Source organism: Physella acuta, unplaced genomic scaffold (genome assembly GCF_028476545.2).
Source record: "Physella acuta isolate Inbredline_101_S28 unplaced genomic scaffold, ASM2847654v3 ptg001158l, whole genome shotgun sequence".
In the NCBI taxonomy this organism is placed as follows: Eukaryota; Metazoa; Mollusca; class Gastropoda; family Physidae; genus Physella; species Physella acuta.
Window position 1 is genome coordinate 223,063 of NW_026732675.1, and position 22,852 is coordinate 245,914.

General features: G+C 40.0%; 1 protein-coding gene across 1 annotated transcript; it reads right to left on the reverse strand.

Moving 5' to 3' along the window:
* Positions 1-1,772: 1,772 nt before the first annotated feature.
* LOC131956553 (protein NDRG3) lies at positions 1,773-12,412 on the reverse strand. Its single transcript, XM_059321065.1, has 11 exons — positions 12,276-12,412; positions 11,408-11,446; positions 10,276-10,338; positions 9,467-9,527; positions 9,134-9,220; positions 8,759-8,836; positions 8,391-8,491; positions 8,124-8,189; positions 7,249-7,348; positions 6,915-7,002; positions 1,773-4,114 (listed from the first exon to the last, which is right to left on the reverse strand). Exons 1-11 carry the CDS (start codon positions 12,410-12,412, stop codon positions 4,029-4,031), a joined length of 906 nt encoding a protein of 301 aa, XP_059177048.1. The 3' UTR covers positions 1,773-4,028.
* Between the last annotated feature and the right edge of the window lie 10,440 nt (positions 12,413-22,852).

A 22,852-nucleotide genomic window follows, 5' to 3' on the forward strand; every position in this document is an offset into this window, starting at 1 on the left:
TACGGCTATCAATAATAAAATACTTTAAAAATATGGCTATCAATAATAAAATACTTTAAAACTATGGCTGTCAATAATAAAATACTTTAAAACTATTGCTATCAATAATAAAATACTTTAAAACTATGGCTATCAATAATAAAATACTTTAAAACTATGGCTATCAATAATAAAATACTTTAAAACTATGGCTATCAATAATAAAATATTTTAAAACTATGGCTATCAATAAAGAAAGCAGAGGGATGGATGGGTAACTTTTATTTATAGTTATAGCAATAGTTATGCAGAATTACGTTTAAGGAAAATCCTTTAATTTTCTTTGCTTTAGTACATAATAGTAAAGATTATTAACCTTTGTTTTTTGCCATTTAGAGCTAAAAAAATTGTATGACTTTTAAAACATGAAAACTAATTGTGCGCATGAGAATGTATCATTTTATAATTCCACGACCATACTTTATATTGCTAACTGTGATTATTTTTGTTTTAAATTATTAAACAAATTATGTGAAAGTTCATGTTAAATTGCATCACCAAGTTTGAAACGATTTGGTTCAGTAGAATTAAGTGAAATTTCAATTATAAGTCTCCAACCCTGACTTAGCACAACAATTAAAACTAAATTCTAATTTAAAGAAAAGTTTGTAAAAAATAAAAACATTGTTTGTGATCAAAACAAAATAGTTTAATTAAATATATTTGGCTATAGATCTAGTAGACATTTTTAAAAAAGGAATACATGATATCTAAAAATTGTTGGCATGATAGCAAAAATTCAACACAACCCATTCATGAGTAATCAACTGAAAACATTCAGTAAAGGGAGTTAACTATGCAAAACAAAGGTTACTTTTCCTTGCTAATGAAAACTGCTAAAATAAATTTCTAACATATCACAGTCTACCTACAACTGACATTTAAAATGTGTTGATAAATACAAATAATCTGTGTAATAGCTTAATGCCAGAAAAATTCAGTAAAAAAAAAAAAATTTAAGAATTAAACATTAAATAAAAAATTGTTTTCAATGAAAATTTGTAAGGAATATGTCCTTTGAAGCAGGTATGGCCAATTTTGTTTGACTGGGAATGACCAGGTATTGTAAAGTAGATCACTCATTACAGGTTTTGATAAATGCAATTAATCATATAGGGTTTTTAATCCCTGAAAGAGGTGGTTTAAATGCAAAACAAACAAAAAACAATTAATATTTACATTTTAAAGGTTAAGTCTTCAAAAAATAATTAATAATAGATCTATTTCTTCCAAAAAAAAAAAAGCACAATAGCTACAAATTCAAATCTCAAACAAAAGAAAAATTAACTTTGGCCTCAGAAATAAAATTTTGTGGATATAAGAAAAAATATTTGCAACTGAATAGATTACTATAATATAACGACAAGAGAAACGTAAAAAGCTAATTTAAGAACAGCGCCGCCACAAAAAAATGTATACAACAGAAATGGGAACCAAATGAACATGTTGAGTTATAGAAATTTCCACACATTTACTGCTTCATATAAGCTGCTCAAGCAACTGTACCTGTAACATTAACCTGAATGTTATTCAATCCTTGAACTTGTCTGGATGAGCTGTAGTGTCAATCATAAAAATATTACTGCTGTTTTTAGCATTTTTTTCAAGAAAAAAAATAATTTTAAAATCAAAATGCTTTTCCTTTCCATAAAGTAATAAATAAGCCAAAACATGCTAAATTTTGTAATGAAAAAAAGAAATTACTAAAAAATAAAATTATTACAAGAAAATGTTTGATATTTTGATATATTTATTTAGCATCAAGAGCAGATAACTTTGAAATGTCATGATCAACTACAACTAGTTATCACATGGAATTTGCTTAATCAAAATACTTATTCAACTAAAAAGCTGACATTTATTTTTATAACAGCCTAAAGTACACAGTATAGCATAATTTAAGTTACCCCCCAGGAATGCAGAACAAGATCAGCAAATCAATAAACACTGAAGCCAAATCAAACACTGAACATATCAGTGTTAAATGCATGAAGCAGTCAATTAAGTGTATCACGCAACAAGGTAAAAAATAAAAACTCTTGGTTAATTTACCAAAGTTAGAGAACAAGACAAGAATGAACAGCCAGTGTTTCTGTGATGTCTAGGTAAAAAAAAATTGTCTATCTACATGGTATTGTGCTGTGAGCTGTCCATGAAAACAAATAGGAAAAAACAAACATAATGGGACTTAAACATTTCAAACATTGCATTAAAAAAATATGGTTTACCCCAATGTGAGAGGAATAAAGAAAATGCAAAGTTGAAAATAAAAGAACAAATAATTGCATGTACAAAAAGAATGGAATGGAAATTGCATGATCAATTACAATACAGGCAACTATAATGTCAGTTTCAGCTGAAACAAAAAGATATGTACATTTGATTTTGTTTATTATTATTCAGACTAATCTATTAAATAGTTGGGAATAAAAAAATAATTTGATCCACACCTTTTTTTTGAGCACATGAACAAGAGCATTATTAAACTCTTATTTTAATATTAGACAAATTTTTAATTCACAATCCCTTTAACCTAAAAAAACAATGCCCACTTTTGAACAACCAGGCCAAAAAAAAAAAATTTCAGTGTAGACCTAAAATACTTTCATAATGAAACTGTAATGCTGTTTGGACACCCCACACAATGTTTCAATGCATGTATGGCGTGTGGGCTTGCGTTACTCTCATTAAAAACATTATGCAAGTCAAAAATTATCAAATAAATATGATAACGATACACAACAGCTCTGGCTATATAATTAAACAAGAACTTGCTACAGCTTTGGTTGGTTAAGAACAAGCATGTAAATAACCAGTTGGATAACGACAAGTTGTATGATACATCTATCTACTTGGCCCCAAGCGAACAGTCACTTAATCATGTTGATATTTTACATTGATTCATATACAAAATATATTTAAATCAAATAAAATAAAAACTATTTTTCCTTAAGACAATCATCAAATTAAAAAAAAAATTAATTTAAAAATTTCAAATACAGTTTTATTGGACAAAAATCAATTCAGGGTTCATTAAGCTTTAGACCAAAAGGTTTAAAAAGTAGGATTTGGGTGAAGTAACACATCTATTAAATTTTATTTAGAAATTGTCAAAAGTTCAATTTTTTAAAATTCAAATTTAAAATGGTGAGTAGTATGTTTAAAATGTCTTTAAAAAGGGGAGAGAAAATGTCATGAATTGTAAACTTGAACTATTATTTAATGACTGCAACAAAAAACTATTTTCACTATCTGAAAAATTAAAGAAGTACAACGAAGGTAAATAGTGTAACACAATTGAGTTCTAGGTTTTTAGCTTAAAAGTAACTTGGTAAATGTTAAAAAAGGAAAACTAAATTATCTGATAATACTTTGTTCCTGACTTAAATAAGATAAACTGAACTATCAATAAGGTATTTTCCAACCTTAAATAATGGAAAAAATTGATTATCTCTAAGTATTATTTCCTAACAAAAAAAAGAAAAAAATAACTATCATTAAGGTATTGTTGCCCAACCTTAATAAAAAATATTAAAAAGAACATTAAAATGTGAGGAATGACAATAATACACAAATATTTCTGGTGAGTATGTGCTCAGATTCACACAACTGTGAAGGATATATTTCAAGTCAATTACGTCAAAAGTTTTATCACCCTTCATCTTGGGATTACCTACTTCGAAAGACATCTTTAAACATTCAGCTGATTATGAATCAAAACTGACTTTACAAGAAAGCCAAACAAGGAATGACAAAAAGCCAAATGCTAATCAATACAATGAACAGCTTCTATTCACACTTAACGTTTCATACCTAAAGTAAAAAAATGTTTTGTTAAATTTAAAAAAATTATCTCATGTCCATTTACTCCTGAGTAATAACATATTAAGCACAAGTGAATCTACACCAAACTCCCTTTATCAATAGTATCAACAAATTAAGCCCAAGTGAATCTACACCAAACTCCCTTTAACAACTGAAGAAAGCTTTTAACAGGTCATAGGTTGCATCATCTGTGGTGTGTAGAGCTGACTGCACTCAGCTGCTGTACTGTGGCTTTGTACCAAGGACGGGACTGGGAATACAGGGAAACAGTATGAGCATAGAGATGACAAGTAGTGTATGAGCATAGAGGTGACAACAATAGCATATAGATGACAAGTAGTGTATGAGCATATGACATATGGTGTATGAGCATAGAGATGACCAGTAGCGTATGAGCATATGACATATGGTGTATGAGCATAGAGATGACAACAATAGCATAGATATGACAAGTAGTGTATGAGCATATAACATATAGTGTATGAGCATACAAATGACAAATATAGCATAGAGATGACAAGTAGTGTATAAGCATATGACATGAAGTGTATGAGCATATGACAAGTAGTGTATGAGCATACAAATAGGGCATAGAGATGACACATTGGGCGTAGAGATTACAAATATGACACATACAGAAGACGGAGTGAGTGAGCACATAGTTGACTAAGAAAGATTGTATGACAGATTGGAGAAAACAAACAATGAGCAATGAGATGAAGCAAGATTTAGTAAATGTAAGAAATAACTAAATAATTTAAATTCATATTTTACTTTAATTCTACATTTAGGTCTTTTAGTTTAGTTATTTTTTTTTTACTAAAATATTCAAATAGTAAAGTTTGTTCTAAAACAAGTATCCTTATTATAATTCCCCTAAAGAATTAACCTAAAGTCCTACATAAAAACATAACACTACAAAGCACACTTGTTTTATTGGACATGTACATGAATGACAAATGACACAAATCTGTGACATAAAAAGCTTAAAGGAGAGAGGAAACTTTTTATTCAATAGGAAAACAAAATATTTTAAGCAAGAAATTATTTCATAAATTATACCGTTGAAGAAAACAATCAAAGCTGTAGAAATTATATTACACTGTTATAGGCTATTGTTTTCTGTAATTAAAATACTGAATTCAAAGTTGAACTAATTAACCAGTCAATGGCTAGAAATTATGAAGACACGGCATGCAGTAGCTCACTAATAATAGATAATTTTAAATTAAGAACTATAAGCATTGCCTGGATGGCAAGATAGTGCAATTAAAGATTCTTTGCTTATAAAAACATATAGTGCATTATTTAAAAAATAAAATTATACAAAACTATCTGTGAAACTTTAAATAATTTTTTGAGATGAAAATATCTAAAAATGATTTTTCAAAAATTAACAGTCAATAAGTAGTAAACAGTAATACATAAGCCAAAAACAGTTGATTTTAAAACTGCCATCTACTTAAAATAATAAAATGTCAGGTTCTGCTCATACGAATGTGTATAGTTTACAAGGGATGAGAAACAATAACATTGTTAAAAAAGCAGTCATTCATTTGGTTCATTTTCTTTATACAAATTACATTAACTAACCTATTTTATTTCAACTGTACTGAAATAATACAAGTACCAGTGAAAGTAGCATAGGTGCATAATTCTTTCCTGTATTCTTTACAGAAGAAAAAAGCTCCATTTTAAACTTAATTAGTGCACATTTAGTGTCTGCTGTAGCAGTCATCTTTAAACCAAAGCATCTGACTAGAGCAGTTTTTCTTTTTGAATGAAGTACCCAATCCACTGGTCAGACTCATACTTAAGACCAGAGAAGTGCTTCTTCGTGTTTTGATAATAAACAATTAGTGTTGTAAACTTAATGGCAATCAATTAAAGCCTGACTGTGACTTACCAGAACAAAATGTAAAAATTATTGATAAATTTTAACTACAAGTGTGAGGTTGGGTGTGTGTGTGGGAGTAAGATATTTCTCAAGAGCTGTGGAATTGTATTGAGCTAAACACTTAAAGATTCTACAACTACTTCCATTGTGCTTACAAAGAGATGTTACATAAATGTCTATATAACTATTCCTACTCCACAAGTCTGTCTTACTTAAAAAAATCATCTGATTATATCACTACTTTAATATAAAAAAGGCTTGACTTCATGAAACAAGGAAAATAGGGCATGAGCTCTTATGTGTGATAAAATAAAAAAGTCGCTAAGTGCATGAGCTGCAACATTCAAGGCAAAAAGTGCAATGCTAGATATTGATATACAGCACAATTTCCTTACACCCTTCAGGAGAAACAGCAGAGGTAAGAAACAAAAAAAAAAAGCAATTTAATAATTGGACAATCCACTTCCAAGTAGTTCAATTAATGATTTATGAGTTCCTACATTAAAAATGACATACTTGTCAGAGGTTTTCCATAAATATCATGCACTTTGTGATTGGCTAAATTATGCAAGTAAGGAAAGTCATAGCTCTTTGTCAATGGTTCTTAACCAGGGGTTCAGTGAGTCAGTATAAGGGGTTCAGTAAGTCAGTCACAAGTGTTCAGTGAGTCAATCTCAAGGGTTCAGTGAGTCAATCTCAAGGGTTCAGTGAGTCAGTTTTAGGGGTTCAGTGAGTCAGTCTCAAGGGTTCAGTGAGTTAGTCTCGGGGGTTCAGTGAGTCAGCATCAGTGGTTCAGTGAGTCAGCTTAAGTCAAGATACGCACCCGAATCATTTGATTTATGATCAGGTTTTTCAGTGCGGATAATAGAACAATTAAGAAGGGTTCGGTGAATGAGCATGTGAAACTGGTAGGGTTCGGTACCTCCAAAAAGGTAAAGAACCACTGCTGTATGACATTTTGGAGGAAAGGGGAGGGTCTGACTTGTGCAAGGAAGAAAGCTGTAATTGACTGAAAGCATATACTACAAGTCATTCATAATAACCCGTCAAATGGTAAACATGTGTAGAAGGGTACATTGTAATAGTCAATCTTAAAACCTGAATTCTCATTCAAATTTCTGGACTAACATATCTGTAAGTAAAATCAACCTACCATATCCCATTCCTTGCAAAAACAAACGGAAAGCTTCACAAGTTTTCCCAGGCTGTTCTTCCAATGGCATCCCACCACAGTCTGCTATCTGTAAACACAACAGTGGTATGAAACAACAATGGTATGAAAGAATATTTTTATATTTATTAACACTATTTTTATAGTATAGGTAAAGAATCCTCTTTAAACCTAGCGGTCCATTGGGCAGGTAAAGTAGAGTAATTATCAATCAAACAGTGCCAAAACTCATCAACGATTCTTTCACTTAAAGTATTTTTTGAGGCTCCTTAAAGAGTAGCTAGAGCATACAAAGGAAATTGTTTTAAATTTTGACCTTCATGAAGTCAGTCTCCTCAGGTAACATCCTGCCATTCATCTCTACCACATCCTCCATGTGTGGGGAATCATCACCAACAAGGATCAGAGACCGGCAACTACAACATCAACAAAGTCTGGCTTTATAAAATACTAATAAAACAATTACAACATCAACAAAGTCTGGCTTTATAAAATACTAATAAAACAACTACAACATCAACAGTCTAGTTTTAAAAAGTACTGACAAAAACAACTACATTATCAACTGTAGTTTTATATATACAAAGTACTGACAAAAAACAACTACAACATCAACAAAGTCTAATTTTATAAAGTACTGACAAAAACAACCACAGCATCAACAAATTTTAATTTTATAAATTAATTACAAATAATTTATTTTTTAAATTAAAAAAGGACTAACAACACATCAGGAAATTGATAAGCTTTTTTCGGGTAAACGACCATCAGTCATCACTGTAGTTAATTCCAGAAAGTTTATTTATAAATAACTTTAGGTAAGTTTATTTATAAAGAACATTAGTAAGTAAAGTTAAGTTCCGCTCTTAAGACCTAGAGATCCATTGGGCAGATGAAGTAGAATTCAGCATATAAAAGGATAGTGTGGTCAGCACAATACCCAGCCACCTTTACTTTCCCAAACAAAAGTCAGGTACCCATCAGAACTGGGTGGACACAGGGACGTCCATAGTCACAAGTCCAAAAAAAGAACTTTCACTTAATAAAGAACTTAAACAGAATATGAACCATAATTTTAACATGTGCAGCAAGGCATACCCATCACTCACACAAAGTCATACCAAAATGTTACATTATTTATAGTCTCCCTTATCAGTGTTACAAAACAACTAGAGCTAGTTAGCAACCCACCGAACAGTTCTGGCAGAAATTTTCCTCATAGGGTCCATCTCTCTTATGATACACAGATCTGTACGCCTGTTGTTCAAACAAAGTAATGGTTTTTAATTTTATGCACAAACTTTGGTAAACTTTTAAAATTATGAGCAGAAAAATATATCAAGTACTAACATTTTTTCCAACAAATGACACTTAATACAAGACATATATTGATTATAACCATGATTACAGATTAGAAGAACATATCAAATCAAATGTTTGTCAAGTAAAAAGACTTACTTGAGATAGGTTTCAATGAACAGCCCCAAGTTCTGGGCATTGATGGTCTTAATGTACTCGCTGTAGGTGTGGATCAAATCATGGTTGGTCCATCTGGTTTTCTGTGGATGGAGGAAAATTTTATTGGCATTGGATTATAATGTTATCACCTGACAACATTTTAAAACATATTTGAATAAATATGCTTCACTCATCATTCCAGTTCAACAGCACATATGGCATCATTTATGATGTAAATACTTGAATAAAGTTATAATCATGAAGGATATTGCATGAAATATTCCTTGAGGGGCTTGTTAAGTCCACAAACACCAACAACTGAAACACAGTTCTATTGATGAAGTGATGACCTACAGGCCAGAACTTACCTTGCCAAACCAGTGCCAGAGCAGGTATTCCTCAGTGAAGGAGGTCAGCTGTCCACTAAACAGGTACCATGAGTTCATCTGGTAGAATATATTTAACAATCATGTGTTAATATAGTGGAGCGGACAATCAAACTATAAGTATCATAAATAGCGTGAGTCACTCTTGAAACAGACTAAAATAATTTCACTATTTGTTCACTAGTTGGTATCCATACCAAACATTCAGTTTAGCTAACACCTACACAAACAATTTTATAAAATGACAATCACTGCACTATTCATCCCTGAAATGCCACCATGACAGCCCCTTTCCAGTGTAAATAACTTCAAACTAGAGTTCTAAAGAAAAAGTTTAAACAAAATCAACCAACTGACCTTTTGGTACCCCCACTCAATCCAGCCACTCTTGCTGGCAGTTGGGTTCACTAAGACAAGGGAGTCTACCTTATCATGATGACAGAGCTGGAAATAAGGGAAGTAAGTCAACAAACTTTGACACAAGATGATCCAGAGATAACATGATAATTGTTGTTCACTGAATTTATATGTGGTTTAATTGTCATACTTTTATACTCTTATCAGATATTGAACATTTTGACATAAGCAGATAACAGAATATATACCAAGTACATATAAACTCTTTTATTTTACATATGTAGTCCAGAGGCATAAAAACAAAATTATATTAAAAAATAAGATTTTATTTACCTCGTATCTGGACAAGATGTTAGCACCAGCGCCAACTCCAAATCCAATGAAAGTCTTCATTCTAGGAAAATTAAATGATACAAAAATCATCAGTACAAAATTACACGGCTACAACTTTTGTTTGTTTCAAAAGTTTTAGTGATCATAGAGTCCATTTAACAAAGTAGCTGCACTTTTCCTCCAGCCTCTGTCACTTAGTGCGATGGCAAGGTTAAACAGTAGTGTTTGGCTGTTAGCCCAAGGGTCTTGAGTTCAGTTGCGTATAGACTTGTGACTGTAGGACCTCCTTGAGTCCACCTAGTTCTAATGGTTACCTGACTTACGTTGGGGAAAGTCAAGACAACTCTCTCTGCCCATTGGATCGTTAGGTCTAAAGGGGAATCTTACTTTTTTTACTTAGAGGTCATATGGCTTTAAAAAGAAATAACCAGACCTTTTCCAAATTAAACTGGAACTATTTTTCACAAAAGTGAAAACAAAACAAAATCCGTGTAAATTATACTATTTTCTAAGCACAAGTGGGAAGTACAATGGAGAGGAAAGCAATGCTGTTGGCTTTGCAGATTTTATTTACTTTAACTAGGCTAAAATTTTAACATCTTTTTCAAATGTAGATCCCAGACATTCGCCAAATATATATTATTGCAAACAGCCAAAAAAAACTGATCTGAACAGCCCTTTCCTAAATGTCCCCTATATTTCACACTTTTCAAACTGCATATAATGCTGCATGTAAAACTGTACGTGGCCCTGCGTGTAAAAAACTTAAGAGAAATTATTCAAGTGTCAAAAAAAAAAAACAAGCCTACCCAAAATGTTCAACAACATGGTGCACTGCCTCAGCCAGCTGATCCATTGTAGGGTAAACAAACCTAGACGTGACAAAATTTTTATCATCATTTTGATCAATACAAGACCAATACAACAATGTTAACGCAATAGGCATCACACTTTAAACGCTATTAAATAGTTTATGTTGTACTAGTATTTGTAAACAAAATATTTTTTTTTTTTTATTTTGGCTGGAAAAATGTAATCTAATTTTTAATTTAAATTGCATAACCAATTTGATCAAAGCTAATTTAACCTGATGTTTTTTTTAAAGGACGATAATTTAATAGAACAAAATTAAAGTGTAGTGTTTGCAAAATTGCACCAGGCAAATGAAAATTGTAAAGAAACCACCAAAACCAGATAAAGATCATTGCACGCTTAAAAACATAAATCATCTACCATGCTTCATGCAAATAATACTTCTAAAACTACAAGCATGTAATATGACATTGTTTAACAGAGTTATTGGATTTCAACAATATATAGATGTTACTGAGATAAAGGCTAATCATTCACAAAATTGATTCAACAAATGAACACCCAAATCCCTAAAGAAATCAAATGCCACAAGCTGTGAAAAACCATTTACCAGAACAGCTTTCTTCTTACTTTTTCAATAAGAAAAAATTAAAACAAAAATGAATGTTAAGTTAGGTGTTGTACTAATTATATATCAGGTTTTATCTGTTTGGTGTTACTCTAAATTTTTTGTTCAAGATTTTTCAGATAGGCATATTTTTAAAAAATGTATTCAAAAGAAAGAACAGAAAGCAGATGATGAAACTATCAATCTTTTTTAGTAAAGACATCTAGACATATTTTTTAAAAATGTATTTGAAAGAAAGAACAGAAAGCAGATGAAAACTATCTTTTTGTAAAGACATCTTAGCCTTTGTAGGTGTACTGTGCCTGAAGTTCTGGGAACCAAATCAAATTTTCCAATTTGCCAGATTAATTGTGAAACAGAAGTGCCATCTCCCAACAGACCCACAACATCAAAAAAAAAAAAAAAAAAATTGCAAGGAGAAAAGAAACGGTGTAGAGACTTCCCTCCCACACTGACATAAACAAAGCCCTCAAGGCCAGTGACAAGCCCAGGCAACCTACCTGCTACCAAGGGAGTCTGGGTTTCCTACCACATCGTGTCTGTTGGTTGAAACATCCAAGAAATGCAAAAAAATTAAAACATCGCATAACACAATTAGGTTCAAAGACACACAAAAATAGGTCCCCTGCTTTTGGCATAGTAGATTAACAATAGATTTTATAACAGGGTATAATCACACACATGTATTAAAAAATCAAAAAAAAAAAAAAAATACAACCAAAATACCCATGCATGTAAAGGCAATTTAGAGTTAAATTTTCAAGTCATTCAACATGACAACATTACATGCTGCCAACAGCCACACTCTGTAGACAAACATGCTTTCAATGTATATGAGCATGAAGTAAATAAACACATGTTTTAGCTAGTCATTCAACATGAAGAGAACGTGATATATTAACATGCAGCAGCGGCAGCCAGCGTGGCAATGGGTCAAGCCACCTCCTCACTAAGATCAGATATAATGTCAAGATGCTGAAGGCAGTTATCTGCGTATTTTCTCATAAGCCTTCTACTGACTAGATGGCATGCATAATAAATCATTGTCTTTTGATTCTGTTTGTACATAAGTAAAAGTTATAGTTTATGAAAAAAGCTACTCTAATTTTTTGTAATTATATTATTAATCGGAGTAGTGACCTTTTAAAATCTTTACACTCTGATAAGTTGGTATATTTCAATGAATAAAAAGTGCAATAAATAAAAGTAATATTGCTAATAATCCAGGAGATTTTTTTTTTTTTAATTTTTTTTAAACATAATCTGAACATATCACATCTAATAGATGTATTGCTCATACTCTTGCTACTAACTGATAAAGATATATGGTAATTATTGGCTATAAGGTGTGCAAGAAAGATGTTTTACTCTGGTTTGAGTGTCATGGCCCCTTCCTCCTGTCCTGGTGCGTTCAGGTGGTACACACAGAAGTGGCGGAGAATGGGCTGCATATCTGGGTAACTGAAGAACCCCTGGAAGCAGGTGACATCTGGGGATGGAACCATGATAGAATTAATTGAGAACCACTCGAAGGTAGTGACATGGGGGGGGGGGGGGGTAGAACCATGATAGAATTAAGTAAATGAGAACCACTCGAACGTGGTGACAAAGGGGGGGGGGGGTAGAACCATGATAGAATTAAGTAAATGAGAACCACTCGAACGTGGTGACAAAGGGGGGGGGGGGGGTAGAACCATGATAGAATTAAGTAATTGAGAACCACTCGAAGGTGGTGACATGGGGGGGGGGGGGGGGGGGGGGGTAGAACCATGATAGAATTAAGTAATTGAGAACCACTCGAAGGTGGTGACATGGGGGGGGGGGGTAGAACCATGATAGAATTAAGGAATTGAGAACCACTCGAAGGTGGTGACATGGGGGGGGGGGGTAGAACCATGATAGAATTAAGGAATTGAGAACCACTCGAAGGTGGTGACATGGGGGGGGGGGGGGGTAGAACCATGATAGAATTAAGTAATTGAGAACCACTCGAAGGTGGTGACATGGGGGGGGGGGGGGTAGAACCATGATAGAATTAAGGAATTGAGAACCACTCGAAGGTGGTGACATGGGGGGGGGGGGGGGTAGAACCATGATAGAATTAAGGAATTGAGAACCACTCGAAGGTGGTGACATGGGGGGGGGGGGGGGGTAGAACCATGATAGAATTAAGTAATTGAGAACCACTCGAAGGTGGTGACATGGGGGGGGGGGGGTAGAACCATGATAGAATTAAGGAATTGAGAACCACTCGAAGGTGGTGACATGGGGGGGGTAGAACCATGATAGAATTAAGGAATTGAGAACCATCGAAGGTGGTGACATGGGGGGGGGGGGGGTAGAACCATGATAGAATTAAGGAATTGAGAACCACTCGAAGGTGGTGACATGGGGGGGGGGGGGTAGAACCATGATAGAATTAAGGAATTGAGAACCACTCGAAGGTGGTGACATGGGGGGGTGTAGAACCATGATAGAATTAAGGAATTGAGAACCACTCGAAGGTGGTGACATGGGGGGGGGGGGGTAGAACCATGATAGAATTAAGTAATTGAGAACCACTCGAAGGTGGTGACATGGGGGGGTGTAGAACCATGATAGAATTAAGTAATTGAGAACCACTCGAAGGTGGTGACATGGGGGGGGGGGGGTAGAACCATGATAGAATTAAGTAATTGAGAACCACTCGAAGGTGGTGACATGGGGGGGGGGTAGAACCATGATAGAATTAAGTAATTGAGAACCACTCGAAGGTGGTGACATGGGGGGGGGGGGGGGTAGAACCATGATAGAATTAAGTAATTGAGAACCACTCGAAGGTGGTGACATGGGGGGGGGGGGGTAGAACCATGATAGAATTAAGGAATTGAGAACCACTAGAAGGTGGTGACATGGGGGGGGGGGGGGGGGTAGAACCATGATAGAATTAAGTAATTGAGAACCACTCGAAGGTGGTGACATGGGGGGGGGGGGGTAGAACCATGATAGAATTAAGTAATTGAGAACCACTCGAAGGTGGTGACATGGGGGGGGTAGAACCATGATAGAATTAAGTAATTGAGAACCACTCGAAGGTGGTGACATGGGGGGGGGGGGGTAGAACCATGATAGAATTAAGTAATTGAGAACCACTCGAAGGTGGTGACATGGGGGGGGGGGGTAGAACCATGATAGAATTAAGGAATTGAGAAGCACTCGAACGTGGTGACAAGGGGGGGGGGGGGGGGGGTAGAACCATGATAGAATTAAGGAATTGAGAACCACTCGAAGGTGGTGACATGGGGGGGGGGGGGGGGTAGAACCATGATAGAATTAAGGAATTGAGAACCACTCGAAGGTGGTGACATGGGGGGGGTAGAACCATGATAGAATTAAGGAATTGAGAACCACTCAAAGGTGGTGACATGGGAGGGGGGGTAGAACCATGATAGAATTAAGGAATTGAGAACTACTCGAATGTGGTGACATGGGGGGGGGGTAGAACCATGATAGAATTAAGGAATTGAGAACTACTCGAATGTGGTGACATGGGGGGGGGGGGGTAGAACCATGATAGAATTAAGGAATTGAGAACTACTCGAATGTGGTGACATGGGGGGGGGGGGGGGGTAGAACCATGATAGAATTAAGGAATTGAGAACTACTCGAATGTGGTGACATGGGGGGGGGGGGGTAGAACCATGATAGAATTAAGGAATTGAGAACCACTCGAAGGTGGTGACATGGGGGGGGGGGGGGTAGAACCATGATAGAATTAAGGAATTGAGAACCACTCGAAGGTGGTGACATGGGGGGGGGGGGTAGAACCATGATAGAATTAAGTAATTGAGAACCACTCGAAGGTGGTGACATGGGGGGGGGGGGGGTAGAACCATGATAGAATTAAGTAATTGAGAACCACTCGAAGGTGGTGACATGGGGGGGGGGTAGAACCATGATAGAATTAAGTAATTGAGAACCACTCGAAGGTGGTGACATGGGGGGGGGGGGTAGAACCATGATAGAATTAAGTAATTGAGAACCACTCGAAGGTGGTGACATGGGGGGGGGTAGAACCATGATAGAATTAAGTAATTGAGAACCACTCGAAGGTGGTGACATGGGGGGGGGGGGGGTAGAACCATGATAGAATTAAGGAATTGAGAACCACTCGAAGGTGGTGACATGGGGGGGGGGGGGGGGTAGAACCATGATAGAATTAAGGAATTGAGAACCACTCGAAGGTGGTGACATGGGGGGGGGGGTAGAACCATGATAGAATTAAGGAATTGAGAACCACTCGAAGGTGGTGACATGGGGGGGGGGGTGGTAGAACCATGATAGAATTAAGGAATTGAGAACCACTCGAAGGTGGTGACATGGGGGGGGGGGGTAGAACCATGATAGAATTAAGGAATTGAGAACCACTCGAAGGTGGTGACATGGGGGGGGGGGGGGTAGAACCATGATAGAATTAAGGAATTGAGAACCACTCGAAGGTGGTGACATGGGGGGGGGGGGTAGAACCATGATAGAATTAGGGAATTGAGAACCACTCGAAGGTGGTGACATGGGGGGGGGGGGGTAGAACCATGATAGAATTAAGTAATTGAGAACCACTCGAAGGTGGTGACATGGGGGGGGTAGAACCATGATAGAATTAAGGAATTGAGAACCACTCGAAGGTGGTGACATGGGGGGGGGGGGGTAGAACCATGATATAATTAAGGAATTGAGAACCACTCGAAGGTGGTGACATGGGGGGGGGGGGGTAGAACCATGATAGAATTAAGGAATTGAGAACCACTCGAAGGTGGTGACATGGGGGGGGGGGGGGGTAGAACCATGATAGAATTAAGGAATTGAGAACCACTCGAAGGTGGTGACATGGGGGGGGGTAGAACCATGATAGAATTAAGTAATTGAGAACCACTCGAAGGTGGTGACATGGGGGGGTAGAACCATGATAGAATTAAGGAATTGAGAACCACTCGAAGGTGGTGACATGGGGGGGGGGTAGAACCATGATAGAATTAAGTAATTGAGAACCACTCGAAGGTGGTGACATGGGGGGGGGGGTAGAACCATGATAGAATTAAGGAATTGAGAACCACTCGAAGGTGGTGACATGGGGGGGGGTAGAACCATGATAGAATTAAGTAATTGAGAACCACTCGAAGGTGGTGACATGGGGGGGTAGAACCATGATAGAATTAAGGAATTGAGAACCACTCGAAGGTGGTGACATTGGGGGGGGGGGTAGAACCATGATAGAATTAAGTAATTGAGAACCACTCGAAGGTGGTGACATGGGGGGGTAGAACCATGATAGAATTAAGGAATTGAGAACCACTCGAAGGTGGTGACATGGGGGGGGGGGGGGGTAGAACCATGATAGAATTAAGGAATTGAGAACCACTCGAAGGTGGTGACATGGGGGGGGGGGTAGAACCATGATAGAATTAAGGAATTGAGAACCACTCGAAGGTGGTGACATGGGGGGGGGGGGTAGAACCATGATAGAATTAAGTAATTGAGAACCACTCGAAGGTGGTGACATGGGGGGGGGGGGTAGAACCATGATAGAATTAAGGAATTGAGAACCACTCGAAGGTGGTGACATGGGGGGGGGGGTAGAACCATGATAGAATTAAGTAATTGAGAACCACTCGAAGGTGGTGACATGGGGGGGGGTAGAACCATGATAGAATTAAGTAATTGAGAACCACTCGAAGGTGGTGACATGGGGGGGGGGGTAGAACCATGATAGAATTAAGGAATTGAGAACCACTAGAAGGTGGTGACATGGGGGGGGGGTAGAACCATGATAGAATTAAGTAATTGAGAACCACTCGAAGGTGGTGACATGGGGGGGGGGGTAGAACCATGATAGAATTAAGGAATTGAGAACCACTCGAAGGTGGTGACATGGGGGGGGGGTAGAACCATGATAGAATTAAGGAATTGAGAACCACTCGAAGGTGGTGACATGGGGGGGGGGGGAAGAACCATGATAGAATTAAGGAATTGAGAACCACTCGAAGGTGGTGACATGGGGGGGGGGGGGTAGAACCATGATAGAATTAAGTAATTGAGAACCACTCGAAGGTGGTGACATGGGGGGGGGGGGTAGAACCATGATAGAATTAAGTAATTGAGAACCACTCGAAGGTGGTGACATGGGGGGGGGGGGGTAGAACCATGATAGAATTAAGGAATTGAGAACCACTAGAAGGTGGTGACATGGGGGGGGGGGGGTAGAACCATGATAGAATTAAGTAATTGAGAACCACTCGAAGGTGGTGACATGGGGGGGGGTAGAACCATGATAGAATTAAGGAATTGAGAACCACTCGAAGGTGGTGACATGGGGGGGGGGGGGGTAGAACCATGATAGAATTAAGGAATTGAGAACCACTCGAAGGTGGTGACATGGGGGGGGGGGGGTAGAACCATGATAGAATTAAGGAATTGAGAACCACTCGAAGGTGGTGACATGGGGGGGGGGGGGGGTAGAACCATGATAGAATTAAGTAATTGAGAACCACTCGAAGGTGGTGACATGGGGGGGGGGGTGGTAGAACCATGATAGAATTAAGGAATTGAGAACCACTCGAAGGTGGTGACATGGGGGGGGGGGGGGGGTAGAACCATGATAGAATTAAGTAATTGAGAACCACTCGAAGGTGGTGACATGGGGGGGGGGGGGGTAGAACCATGATAGAATTAAGTAATTGAGAACCACTCGAAGGTGGTGACATGGGGGGGGGGGGGGTAGTAGAACCATGATAGAATTAAGGAATTGAGAACCACTCGAAGGTGGTGACAAGGGGGGGGGGGTTAGAACCATGATAGAATTAAGTAATTGAGAACCACTCGAAGGTGGTGACATGGGGGGGGGGGGTAGAACCATGATAGAATTAAGGAATTGAGAACCACTCGAAGGTGGTGACATGGGGGGGGGGGGGGGTTAGAACCATGATAGAATTAAGGAATTGAGAACCACTCGAAGGTGGTGACATGGGGGGGGGGGGGGTAGAACCATGATAGAATTAAGTAATTGAGAACACTCGAAGGTGGTGACATGGGGGGGGGGGGTAGAACCATGATAGAATTAAGGAATTGAGAACCACTCGAAGGTGGTGACATGGGGGGGGGGGGGGTAGAACCATGATAGAATTAAGGAATTGAGAACCACTCGAAGGTGGTGACATGGGGGGGGGGGGTAGAACCATGATAGAATTAAGGAATTGAGAACCACTCGAAGGTGGTGACATGGGGGGGGGGGGTAGAACCATGATAGAATTAAGTAATTGAGAACCACTCGAAGGTGGTGACATGGGGGGGGGGTGTAGAACCATGATAGAATTAAGTAATTGAGAACCACTCGAAGGTGGTGACATGGGGGGGGGGGTAGAACCATGATAGAATTAAGTAATTGAGAACCACTCGAAGGTGGTGACATGGGGGGGGGGGGGGTAGAACCATGATAGAATTAAGTAATTGAGAACCACTCGAAGGTGGTGACATGGGGGGGGGTAGAACCATGATAGAATTAAGGAATTGAGAACCACTCGAAGGTGGTGACATGGGGGGGGGGTAGAACCATGATAGAATTAAGTAATTGAGAACCACTCGAAGGTGGTGACATGGGGGGGGGGTAGAACCATGATAGAATTAAGGAATTGAGAACCACTCGAAGGTGGTGACATGGGGGGGGGGGGGGGGTAGAACCCATGATAGAATTAAGGAATTGAGAACCACTCGAAGGTGGTGACATGGGGGGGGGGGGGTAGAACCATGATAGAATTAAGGAATTGAGAACCACTCGAAGGTGGTGACATGGGGGGGGGGGGTAGAACCATGATAGAATTAAGGAATTGAGAACCACTCGAAGGTGGTGACATGGGGGGGGGGTAGAACCATGATAGAATTAAGTAATTGAGAACCACTCGAAGGTGGTGACATGGGGGGGTAGAACCATGATAGAATTAAGTAATTGAGAACCACTCGAAGGTGGTGACATGGGGGGGTAGAACCATGCTATATTTAAGGAATTGAGAACCACTCGAAGGTGGTGACATGGGGGGGGGGGGGTAGAACCATGATAGAATTAAGGAATTGAGAACCACTCGAAGGTGGTGACATGGGGGGGGGGGGGTAGAACCATGATAGAATTAAGTAATTGAGAACCACTCGAAGGTGGTGACATGGGGGGGGTAGAACCATGATAGAATTAAGTAATTGAGAACCACTCGAAGGTGGTGACATGGGGGGGGGGGGGTAGAACCATGATAGAATTAAGGAATTGAGAACCACTAGAAGGTGGTGACATGGGGGGGGGGGGTAGAAACCATGATAGAATTAAGTAATTGAGAACCACTCGAAGGTGGTGACATGGGGGGGGGGGGGGTAGAACCATGATAGAATTAAGTAATTGAGAACCACTCGAAGGTGGTGACATGGGGGGGGGGGGGTTAGAACCATGATAGAATTAAGGAATTGAGAACCACTCGAAGGTGGTGACATGGGGGGGGGGAAAGAACCATGATAGAATTAAGGAATTGAGAACCACTCGAAGGTGGTGACATGGGGGGGGGGGGGTAGAACCATGATAGAATTAAGGAATTGAGAACCACTCGAAGGTGGTGACATGGGGGGGGGGGGAAGAACCATGATAGAATTAAGGAATTGAGAACCACTCGAAGGTGGTGACATGGGGGGGGGGGGGGTTAGAACCATGATAGAATTAAGTAATTGAGAACCACTCGAAGGTGGTGACATGGGGGGGGGGGGTAGAACCATGATAGAATTAAGTAATTGAGAACCACTCGAAGGTGGTGACATGGGGGGGGGGGGGGTAGAACCATGATAGAATTAAGGAATTGAGAACCACTAGAAGGTGGTGACATGGGGGGGGGGGGGTAGAACCATGATAGAATTAAGTAATTGAGAACCACTCGAAGGTGGTGACATGGGGGGGGTAGAACCATGATAGAATTAAGGAATTGAGAACCACTCGAAGGTGGTGACATGGGGGGGGGGGGGTAGAACCATGATAGAATTAAGGAATTGAGAACCACTCGAAGGTGGTGACATGGGGGGGGGGTGGTAGAACCATGATAGAATTAAGGAATTGAGAACCACTCGAAGGTGGTGACATGGGGGGGGGGGGGGGGGGTAGAACCATGATAGAATTAAGTAATTGAGAACCACTCGAAGGTGGTGACATGGGGGGGGGGGGGTGTAGAACCATGATAGAATTAAGGAATTGAGAACCACTCGAAGGTGGTGACATGGGGGGGGGGGGGGGGGTAGAACCATGATAGAATTAAGTAATTGAGAACCACTCGAAGGTGGTGACATGGGGGGGGGGGGGTAGAACCATGATAGAATTAAGTAATTGAGAACCACTCGAAGGTGGTGACATGGGGGGGGGGGGGGTAGAACCATGATAGAATTAAGGAATTGAGAACCACTCGAAGGTGGTGACATGGGGGGGGGGGGGGTAGAACCATGATAGAATTAAGTAATTGAGAACCACTCGAAGGTGGTGACATGGGGGGGGGGGTAGAACCATGATAGAATTAAGGAATTGAGAACCACTCGAAGGTGGTGACATGGGGGGGGGGGGGGGGGTAGAACCATGATAGAATTAAGGAATTGAGAACCACTCGAAGGTGGTGACATGGGGGGGGGGGTAGAACCATGATAGAATTAAGGAATTGAGAACCACTCGAAGGTGGTGACATGGGGGGGGGGTAGAACCATGATAGAATTAAGGAATTGAGAACCACTCGAAGGTGGTGACATGGGGGGGGGGGGGGGGTAGAACATGATAGAATTAAGGAATTGAGAACCACTCGAAGGTGGTGACATGGGGGGGGGGGGGGTAGAACCATGATAGAATTAAGGAATTGAGAACCACTCGAAGGTGGTGACATGGGGGGGGGGGTAGAACCATGATAGAATTAAGTAATTGAGAACCACTCGAAGGTGGTGACATGGGGGGGGGGGTGTAGAACCATGATAGAATTAAGTAATTGAGAACCACTCGAAGGTGGTGACATGGGGGGGGGGTAGAACCATGATAGAATTAAGTAATTGAGAACCACTCGAAGGTGGTGACATGGGGGGGGGGGGGTAGAACCATGATAGAATTAAGTAATTGAGAACCACTCGAAGGTGGTGACATGGGGGGGGGTTAGAACCATGATAGAATTAAGGAATTGAGAACCACTCGAAGGTGGTGACATGGGGGGGGGGGTAGAACCATGATAGAATTAAGTAATTGAGAATCCACTCGAAGGTGGTGACATGGGGGGGGGGGGTAGAACCATGATAGAATTAAGGAATTGAGAACCACTCGAAGGTGGTGACATGGGGGGGGGGGGGGGGGTAGAACCATGATAGAATTAAGGAATTGAGAACCACTCGAAGGTGGTGACATGGGGGGGGGGGGGTAGAACCATGATAGAATTAAGGAATTGAGAACCACTCGAAGGTGGTGACATGGGGGGGGGGGGGGGGGGGTTAGAACCATGATAGAATTAAGGAATTGAGAACCACTCGAAGGTGGTGACATGGGGGGGGGGTAGAACCATGATAGAATTTAAGTAATTGAGAACCACTCGAAGGTGGTGACATGGGGGGGGTAGAACCATGATAGAATTAAGTAATTGAGAACCACTCGAAGGTGGTGACATGGGGGGGGTAGAACCATGATATATTTAAGGAATTGAGAACCACTCGAAGGTGGTGACATGGGGGGGGGGGGTAGAACCATGATAGAATTAAGGAATTGAGAACCACTCGAAGGTGGGTGACATGGGGGGGGGGGGTAGAAACCATGATAGAATTAAGTAATTGAGAACCACTCGAAGGTGGTGACATGGGGGGGGTAGAACCATGATAGAATTAAGTAATTGAGAACCACTCGAAGGTGGTGACATGGGGGGGGGGGGGGTAGAACCATGATAGAATTAAGGAATTGAGAACCACTAGAAGGTGGTGACATGGGGGGGGGGGGGTAGAACCATGATAGAATTAAGTAATTGAGAACCACTCGAAGGTGGTGACATGGGGGGGGGGGGGTAGAACCATGATAGAATTAAGTAATTGAGAACCACTCGAAGGTGGTGACATGGGGGGGGGGGGGGGGGGTAGAACCATGATAGAATTAAGGAATTGAGAACCACTCGAAGGTGGTGACATGGGGGGGGGGGGAAGAACCATGATAGAATTAAGGAATTGAGAACCACTCGAAGGTGGTGACATGGGGGGGGGGGTAGAACCATGATAGAATTAAGTAATTGAGAACCACTCGAAGGGTGGTGACATGGGGGGGGGGTAGAACCATGATAGAATTAAGTAATTGAGAACCACTCGAAGGTGGTGACATGGGGGGGGGTAGAACCATGATAGAATTAAGGAATTGAGAACCACTCGAAGGTGGTGACATGGGGGGGGGGGGGTAGAACCATGATAGAATTAAGGAATTGAGAACCACTCGAAGGTGGTGACATGGGGGTGGGGGGGGTAGAACCATGATAGAATTAAGGAATTGAGAACCACTCGAAGGTGGTGACATGGGGGGGGGGGTAGAACCATGATAGAATTAAGGAATTGAGAACCACTCGAAGGTGGTGACATGGGGGGGGGGGGGGGGGTAGAACCATGATAGAATTAAGTAATTGAGAACCACTCGAAGGTGGTGACATGGGGGGGGGGGGGGTAGAACCATGATAGAATTAAGGAATTGAGAACCACTCGAAGGTGGTGACATGGGGGGGGGGGGGGTAGAACCATGATAGAATTAAGGAATTGAGAACCACTCGAAGGTGGTGACATGGGGGGGGGGGGGGGGGTAGAACCATGATAGAATTAAGGAATTGAGAACCACTCGAAGGTGGTGACATGGGGGGGGGGGGGGGTAGAACCATGATAGAATTAAGTAATTGAGAACC

Coding starts and splice junctions, on each gene's coding strand:
- LOC131956553 (XM_059321065.1), bottom strand. CDS start 12,412: ATGGTTCCATCCCCAGATGTCACCTGCTTCCAGGGGTTCTTCAGTTAC. Junction 9,528..10,275: donor CATGTTGTTGAACATTTTGG/GTAGGCTTGTTT, acceptor TAATTTTCCTAG/AATGAAGACTTTCATTGGAT. Junction 7,349..8,123: donor ATTTCTGCCAGAACTGTTCG/GTGGGTTGCTAA, acceptor TTGATGTTGTAG/TTGCCGGTCTCTGATCCTTG.